Source organism: Globicephala melas, chromosome 15, assembly GCF_963455315.2.
Source record: "Globicephala melas chromosome 15, mGloMel1.2, whole genome shotgun sequence".
Classification (NCBI taxonomy): Eukaryota; Metazoa; Chordata; class Mammalia; order Artiodactyla; family Delphinidae; genus Globicephala; species Globicephala melas.
The window spans coordinates 59,680,843-59,690,630 of NC_083328.1; the positions used below are offsets into that span (position 1 = coordinate 59,680,843).

General features: G+C 39.6%; 1 protein-coding gene across 1 annotated transcript; it reads left to right on the forward strand.

Annotated features, from left to right (window-relative positions):
- Positions 1–1,288: 1,288 nt before the first annotated feature.
- Positions 1,289–8,779, forward strand: DEFB125 (defensin beta 125). Its single transcript, XM_060284051.1, has 2 exons — positions 1,289–1,346; positions 8,379–8,779. Exons 1-2 carry the CDS (start codon positions 1,289–1,291, stop codon positions 8,777–8,779), a joined length of 459 nt encoding a protein of 152 aa, XP_060140034.1.
- Positions 8,780–9,788: the final 1,009 nt, after the last annotated feature.

Sequence of the window (9,788 nt, forward strand, 5' to 3'; positions counted from 1 at the left end):
AGTTCTGATGAACCCAGGGGCAGGATAGGAATAAAGATTCAGATGTAGAGAATGGACTTGAGGACCCAGGGAGGGGGAAGGGAAAGCTGAGATGAAGTGAGAGAGTGGCATGGACATATATACACTACCAAATGTAAAATAGATAGCTAGTGGAAAGCAGCTACATAGCACAGGGAGATGAGCTCGGTGCTTTGGGACCACCTAAAAGGGTGGGATAAGGAGAGTGGGAGGGGCCCGTGAGAGGGAAGGGATATGGGGATATATGTATATGTATAGCTCACTCACTTTGTTATACAGCAGAAACTAACACAACATTGTAAAGCAATTATACTCCATTAAAGATGTTAAAAAAAGAAAAAATACTTAAATGAAGTGACAGGGGCACACATGTCCATGGATAGGAAGACTCAACATAGTAAAGAAGTCATTCTTCAAACTACAACACAGCTGTAACTCAATTGCTTTCATATTCCCAACAAGATCTTTTATAGATATACTCAAAACTATTCTAAAATTTTTATTGAAAGGCAGAGGAACTGGGGGAGTTACAACAATTTTCAGAAAGCAGAATAAAGCAGGAGGTATCCCTACACTATCTCAAGACATGTTATACAGCTACAGTAATCAAGAATGTGTTGTACTGGCAGAGTACATCCATGCAATAGAATAGAGCACCAAGTATGGCCAACTAATTTTTGACAAACCTGCCAAAGCAATTCAATGGAGGAAGGATAGTACTTCCAACAAATGGTTACTGCAAAAATTGGATATCCATAGCAAAAAAAAATCCATTCAAAGCAAACTTCACAACTTATAAAAAAATTAATACACAATGGATTGGGGCATCACTCAGATGGAGAAGGGGATAATCTACGGGGTATCATAAGCTTACTGGTCCGAAACAAATTGGATCATGATATAGCATTCTGCTATCATGGCTATATACACAGTGTTGCATACAGACAGAGGAGACGTAACTGGCTCCATGCAAGGTTAAGGAGGACTTTATTGGGGAGTTGTTTCTTTCCATCAGACCCTACACATCCTTAGGATTATACTTCATTTCATAAGGCCTCAGTTTCCTATAACAGTTTCTAGAACAGAGCATTATTTTGTCATGCACACTCAATGGTGCAAGTTAATCATCTGGTGTTCTGGGTGGCATAGCGTTCTCCTCCTCTCTGGTTCATCACCCATGATAGGCCAGTAAAGGTGACCACTCAGAGTCCTAACTGTGCAAAGTGTTCTTCATTCCTCAGGACACAGGGCTCCCTCTCTCCCAGAAGCCATGAATCTCCTGATGCTGACCTTCATGATATGTGGGTTACTAAATCTGGTGACCAAAGGTAATGGAACCCTACAATGGAGAGATGATGGAACTAGGATGAATTGTTGACCCTGGGCTCCCAGGTGTCTTGAGGGGGAAAGAGGTCCACAGGAAGAGACTTGGGCCAATAAAGAGCAGCACAAATGCTCTTATGATGGCATGCTGGCAGCTCCATGTTCCTGCTCTCTAAGACTCTGTTACAGGCACCTATGAAACTGGGGTGTCTTCTGAAACATTTCTCCAAAGGAAGAATTTCCTCAGTCTTCTGAGCAACTCTCTCTGTCTCTCTCTATAACTAACCACTGTTAACTCAGCCTGACTTTGCTTCTATTTTAACAATTTCATTGTTGCACCTGTTTTATTGTTGTGTCTCATTAGTCCAACTCTCACTACCATCTTGAATTCTCTTTTGTCGTGAAAGTGCTTTCAAAGGAGGTGTTCGTTTGTTTATGTTCTGAGGTATGGTGAACAAGTTCATCACACTTTTTGTAGGATCTGCAGAGCTGTCATCAGAAAGATAACACAAATTTAAGTTAGAAGTGGGGATAAGTTAAGACAGAGTAAAAAGGTAAGTGACCAATAGGGACCTTCTGCTAATAGATCAATAATGAATGAGCTTATTCCCTCTTTTTAATAATGTTACTTTGGAAACTTACCTACTTTTATTGGAAAGTAATACTTGCAATTGATTAAAAAGTATCAAGCAATCAATAGGTTTATATGAGTTTAAGGAAAAGGACTCTCCTACCCTGGAATAACAGTACTTCAGTCTTCTCTTTCAGAATCTCTGAATCATTCAATGAAGTAATCTTACCAATTAGTTGTATATCCGAGTAGATTCAAATATCTATATACCTTAGAATTTTAAAAACCCAATGTAAAGAGATATGGGAACATATGTATATGTATAACTGATTCACTTTGTTATAAAGCAGAAACTAACACACCATTGTAAAGCAATTATACTCCAATAAAGATGTTAAAAAAAAAACCAATGTAAATTAATCATACAGATTCTTCTAAATGTAGTAGCACAATATCTCGGAGACTTCTTATCAGTGCCTGAACCTACTTCATTATTTTTAATGTATACGTAGAATATATGGGGGTGAGGTTGTGAATTTCCTTTCTTATTTTAATTGGTCTGCTAAGCAGGAAACTTTTAATTAAAATTCAGCTAGGAAAATTAGTAAACAAATGTATATCTTTCCCCTTATGCCCACACACACACACACACACACACACACACACACACGCAAGATTGGCAAACAACTGACCGAATGGACTACAGTATGCGCACTCTTATCACTTGTGTGTGATAGTGTCAGCTTCCCACACACTGATCACTCCATTTTTTTATCACATTCTTTCGTGTATTACATTTCAATGTGTGAAAATGTTGCCTCATCTTTGTTTGAATTCATCACGCTTCAATTATAAATGAGTTTGAACATCTATTCCATTGTATTTCTGAACTCTTTCTTATTGATTTTTAAGAGTTCTTTATGTACTAAGAAAATGGGCTCCAAACTTGGAGACGTTGTATCTTGCTTAGAAAGGTAATCACTACCGTGAGATGGACATACATGTGCCTATGTATCTATATCTTGATTCACATGGACACATGTAAGTGACGTAAAGAATTATCACCTACACTCAATTCTGATTATGAACTATTCACCGAAATTTTGGAAAGTTTTGAAATAATAAAGAAGTAACAATACGGTTTTGCTCTTTTGCTCTCCCTGAGATTCCTGGATAACATGTGGGGAAAAAATGTATATCCTCCTTTAAAATTTTCTAAAACATGATGAGTATTCTCCCACATATTAAATATTCTCCAAAAACTGAACTTTTAATTATTGCATAGAATTTCATGCAATGGGTGCTCTGTACCTTTTTAAAAATCAATTAATTTTAATTAATTTAATGGCTACGTTGAATCTTCATTGCTGCACGCGGGGTTTCTCTAGTTGAGCCGAGCGGGGGGCTACTCTTCGTTGCAGCGCGGGCTTCTCATTGTGGTGGCTTCTCTTGTTGTGGAGCATGGGCTCTGGGCGTGTGAGCTTCAGTAGTTGTGGTGTGCAGGCTCAGTAGTTCTGGCTCGCGGGCTCTAGAGTACAGGCTTGGTGGTGTGGCACACAGGCTTAGTTGCTCCGTGGCATGTGGGATCTTTCCAGACCAGGGCTCGAAACCGTGTCCCCTGCACTGACAGGCGGATTCTTAACCACTGCACCACTAGGGAAGTCCCTCTGTACCTTTTTTATACAATTTCATATTTGGACATTTATGTGCTTATCATTTTTGCTAAGAAGTGTATTTATGTTTCATATACAAGTATATTCTATACAACCATTCATAGACATAAACCATTCAACATAAAATTCCTAGACATGCACCTTATTCCTGTCTGCTTAGTGCATTGTCAAATTCTGAATATTGCAAATGTTTAAAATGAAGGAACATACCTAAGTTTATAATATTTTCTATTTCTTTGACTATGGAGAAGTCAAACTTCAAATATATATTTATCATGTGTTTTGATTTTTCTATAAAGTGTGTGGTTCTGCTTATTTTCCTCTTTTATTGTGAGGGCGGTAGATTTGTTTCCTGCTGATTTATAAATTTTTGCTTATAGGTTCTATTTTGCAACTTAACTATTTAATGTTTTGAGTGTATTTTTCTGTTTTAAATTGAGATGGCACCTGAGGGTTTTGTAAAGAAACATTTTACCAAGCCAAACTGTCCATCAGTGGAGTGCTGTTAACAGCTGTATTTAAGTTGATGCTATCTGATTCCACATCTGTTTTCTTTCTTTTTCTTTTTTTTTTTCAGAGAGAATTCACACAAGGGATAATATTTTGGCTAGATGGCTTATGTGCCTGAATTAATACCACTGTAATTCATATTTTTTAGATTTATGATTTTGAAATATTGGTGATGGAGGTCACAAGTCCTAATGACATAATAATTCCAGACTGAGGAGCTTTGAAATAAGTGATGGCTGTCATTCTAAAAACAAAAAATACATTAAGTTATAGATTATTCCCAGTCACCATCCTTGTATTGCTTAAGCCATATTCTTGGAACTATCTTTGATATTCTATGCTGTGATATCCATATCTACCAGGAAATCTCTTACATCTACCTGCAAATTATGTCTAGAACCAACTGATCTCACCGCCTCCATCCACTGCTACCGCTCTGATTCAAGTCACTATCATCTCTCACCTGTTACTGCTTCTTATAGCTTCCGCACAGGTCTCTGTCCTTCTACTCTTGCCTCCTGCTGTCTTCTGTCAAGATAGCATAGAGTGTGATCTGCTCACACTGGAAGTCAGACCATGTACCTCTTTTGCTCAAATCTTGGCAGTGGCCCCCTCTTCACTCAGAACAATAACCAGGGTCCTTACAGTGACCCACCAGGCCCTCCATGATCTGGTGCCTATGACCTCTCTCACCTCGTCTCCCACTACTCTAGTCCTCTAGTCCTTGCTCACTTTGCCAGAGCCACACTGGCAAAGTGTGGCTTTCCACAGTGCCCTTCCTCAAACATGCCAGGCTTGCTCAACCCACAGAGTTCTGTTTTTTCCTCTGCTTAGAATGCACTTGCCCTACATACTGGTGTGACTAATTCCTTCACCACCTTCAAGTCATCGTTTAATCGTCACCTTCTCTCAAGACCTCTGCTAACTGCTGTTTAAGAAACAGTCATCTGTCCCCATGACACACCAAAGAGATTCCACTTAAATCTATTCTCTCTTATTTCTGAAAACTACTTATCATCCTCTCACATACAGGATAATTCACTGGTTTTCTTTACTGTCTGTTTTCCCCTGCTAGAAAGTAAGCTCTATGCGATTTTGTCTGCTTAGTTCACAAATGTACCCTGAGCACCTAGAACAGAGTCTGTACCATAGTTAGGGGCTCAAACCTCTGTTGAGTGATGGGCTGTACCCGAAATTTTAACTCTGGCGGGAATAGTTGAAAAGGAGTAGTGAGCAATGCAAGTGAGAGGCAAGTTTAAAGAAGAATTGACAGAACAAGATGATTTAACGTGTTTGGGAATGGAAGAGAAATGCTGACAGGACTCAGATTTCGAGGATGGGTACCCTGGAGGAAAAAAAAAAATACATAGAGAGGTAATCTTTGTAGAAGTTAGGAATGAGGAAGCAATGTTAGACTTTGTCCAGGATGAAAGATGTGGTACGGCTACCCTCAAAACTTACAGAAAATTCTACCAAGGGCAATAGAATTGGAGCCAGTAAAATAATAAGAGAACAATGAATCATTGGAGAAGTTAGGATAAAGCCAACATCCCCAGGGGAGGAAATAGGAGCCAAGTTTTCGTTGTGCTCTCTCTCTATCTCAACCCACGGAAGGTACTTTTCATACTTTATCAAGTTAAATGCAAAAAGGGTTGTTTTGAGAATTACTTGACCTTCTTCATACATCCTTGGCTTCCTCCAACATAGAGCCTTTGCACTAGCTGTTTCCTAGAATACACCAACCTTGGTACTTCTCGGGTGGTTTGCTGAGAAAGATGGTCATATAGTTGCTTGATAAATGATCATACAATGGAACAGACTAGTTTCACGGTAGATGCCTATCCTCCCTCCTCCAATGAATTAACACGCTGCTTCGTAATCCTACTGTATTTCTTGTGTGAGCTCATCTTTCCTCTTTCCTAGGCCACCTTTTTGCACTGACCTTTCTTTCTTTTCAATTCTCCTGCTCCACTCCTGTCTGTGATGTTCCCTCCCAGCTTAGGACTTTACCCCACATCTCAAGATTTCAAAAATTCAAATGGCACTTTTTACCGCTGCCAACACTCATACCAGTATGGCTTTTCACCCATCTTCTCTTTCCCTCTTGACATAGCTGAGGAAGTGTGCTTCTCCATATCACATACAGTCAGATGCTGTATGTGTTCTTAATCCTTGTCACCTAATCAAGGACTATGCCCTTCTTTTGCCTCATTTCCCTCTTCTACGTTAATCTCTCCCTTTCTACTTGTTCCTTCTTAATATTTGCAAACATGCTCTCTTATTTCGGAGCCTTCAAAACAAACCTGAAAAACCTTCCCTTGACTCCATATTGTCCTCCGAGCACTTCTCTATTTCTCTGCTCTTCCTCACGGCTAAACTTCCTAAGAGTTTTGTCTCCAGGTGCTATTTCCACTTCTCATTCACATGTCAACCACTTCACTTCTGTTTCTCCTCTTCTTACCACTCTGAAGATTACCAGTGACACTCATCATGTTAAATGCAGTGGAGGCTCCAGCTCCTGCGTTATCTCGCTCAACCTCACAGCAGTATTTGCCTACAAGTGTCCACGTGTTCCTTTAGGAAACGTTTTCCTCACTTGCGTAATCTAGTCATACCTGATACAACTTTCTTTGTATCCTTTTGGCATATGCCATTTTCATGCACACCAGCCTGACCCGCACCTGGCAGTATCCTCAAAGCATGGTCGATTGCTTGCAAATCAGTCCTGAACGCGGCAGTCTGGAAATGACAGGGAATTGTCAGCTCACTCTGGTATCATCTATCAACTACTGGATGGTGGAGAAATATTCCAGCTCCTCTGACCCTCAAGAAGGATAACTTGGACCTTTATCCTAGCCATACACTAGTTGCTGGATTTCCCCATGGGGTCATGCTCTAGTCAATCACAGTGGTAACTAACTGTATAACTCTCCTCTCTTTGGCTGTCTTATTTCCATAACTTCCCCATTTCCAAACTGATTTGGCGATGTGGGGAGTGCTGAATGCCCTCAACTCATTTATTATACAGTAGTCAAAATTTATCCCAAGGTCTGCTTTTGGGAAAACTAATCTAATTCTCTAGTGTCTCAGTCTCCTGTTTTGCTCTAAGTATCTGGCTGTTCCTTCTGAGCCTTCTCCTCCTATCTGAGCTCTCAATATTGACACTCCCCAGAATTTAACTATGGCCCCCTTTTATCTCACATTATTCCAACACTATATGTACTTTATCTATAACTGTAGTTTTAAATACTATCCATGGCAATGATTCCACAATTTACATCTACAGTCCAAACTTGTCTACCGAGTTGCTACAGCTATATCCTACTGCCCTCTGGACATCTGAGGTATATTGTGCTATATACCCCAAAACAAGTACTTGTAACCACCTTTTTCTCTTCCCTCCAAATCGTGTTCTTTCCTCTGTTTACTATTCTATGAATAGCAAGTATCACGTATCTCCCCTGTATCAGCTCAGAAATGTACTAATGTACTTGGATTTCTCCATCCTCCACTGACTTATATCCAAACAATCGATGTCTTTAATCTGTTCTCTTCTTTACAACTCTCACAGCCCTGGTTCCAGCCATCTTCATGTTTTACTTGGCCAAAGCTTCTAACGTGTCTCCCAGATTCTATTCTTCCTTTTCCCTTATCTAATTTCCATGTGAAATCCCAGCTAACTGAAGTAAATTAACTCACATAATGGTTTGGAATAAATAAAAATGCTTAATAATGGCCAAATTGATTAGGCAATGGCATGGTTACTTCAAGCTCATTTTATCTCGTGCTCCTTTGTTCTTTGCACATTATACTTCAGACTCTTCAGCCTTCTCTTAATACCTTAAAGACATGATGCTGTTTCTCCACACTGGGACCGAGCATTTGATGGTCCTTTCCTGAAATAATCTTTGCCTCCTGTGTATCCTGTAGCCTCCTTTCATCCTTCTTGCCTTGCCATGGCTTAACTATTAGCTTTGCATATGTCTATCCTCTCTGTCTCATTTTCTTCCTCCTCCTCCTCTTTCCTTCTTCTCTGGTCTTTCTCCTGCCCCCTCCCCTCTCCTTCTCTCTCTCCTCTCCCCACCACCAGCAATTTCCTTGATAGCACATGTCACAGTTTTTAATATACAGTTTTAGTTTTCTTCTTTGTCTCTCCAAATGACTTGTGGTATATGTTATCATATTACTTTAGATGGCAATAGTAGTAGTTGTCAAACTTTGGAATTAATGTTTGTTGTCTTATGGCTAGAATTTAAAAATTGACTGCTTGTTTAACCCTGCAGCTGGCTGGTTTGTTGAAAGATGCTGGAAGAATGGTGTAGGACACTGCAGAAAACGATGTTTACATCTCGAAAGGTACAAACTTCTTTGTATGAACAAGCTGTCATGCTGCATTCCCCTAAGCAGTGACGATCCTTACACTCCATGGCCAATACATCCCACATTCGGTGAAGATGTAACTTTTGGATTTGGTACTCACGATGGCTTTCCTTTTTCTCCCGTATCTGGGTTTGATGATGAGGTAACAATTAAAACAACTAAGACTCAAGAAACCACAGTAACTGGGACGACTGCTTCCGAGAGAGATTCTACCCAGACTTTGACAACTATTCCTCAGAGCGTTGAGGGTACAACATTTTCTCATGAGCCTGAGACAGCAGATCTATATAAGCATTGGGACTAATATCCAGGGAGCCAATTCTACAGATGTTATTTCACCGGGGACAGTTCAATTGAGAATTGGATGACATAGAGGTGGACATAATGCTACTGCCAAGGCAAGAACTGAGAGAGTTACCTCACAATTAGAAATGTATAAAGAGAAGTGTATAGAAGATATAGGGATTCTTTATTTTGGGCTTAAATTTTTTCTTTGTTTTCCTCTGATATACTAATATACATGTGCTAATATTTGGCATCAGGTGATATTTGTGTGTGTATTTTTCCATAATAAACAAACAAACAAACACATAAATAAATACCACAGTTTGGAGTTGCCTGTATAGTTGAGACTGAAATTTTGATTTTAGTAATACCTGAAACACTTACCATCATATATGGAAGAACCTATGAAGGCACATAAAAAGTTCCAGACAAGTCCTCCCTTTCCTGTCCCTCTGTCCTCACCAACATTTATTGTAAGTGCTGACTTTAAATCCCTGTTTGTATCATGAGGTCAAATTTTGTTTAATACTTCAACCGGAAACAAACCCAGTTTTAGTTAGAAACTACCTCATTCACCACAAACACTGATTTAACTAGATAGAGGTGCACATGGGACTTGCCTTAAGAGTACATCATATTAAATTAAGAGCTACATCACAAATTCTACTTATCTTTCCAATGCTCTTTCCACTCAAAAGTCTACTCAAAACTTCCAACTGTGGTGGTCTCATTGTGTGCCTCTCCAGATGTTCATTTTGTCCACAAATACTAGTTGTGTGTAGGGGGTCTATGCTTTGTCTGCCTCTGTGCGTGTGAGTGCTGTTTGCACAGCAACTGGTGGATCAGCGACTTTACTCTCTGATATCACAGAAAAGTAGTTACTCACTCTAAGGTTGACTAATTGTTAATGTGCTGAACTAAGGCTGGTGTGCTACTGAGAGCCACAGTCCCAGATGCCTAAATGTCTCAGAATCAAGAAGGTTTATTCTCTAATTCTTTTTATTTTCTTAGGGTCAAGCTGCCAGTGA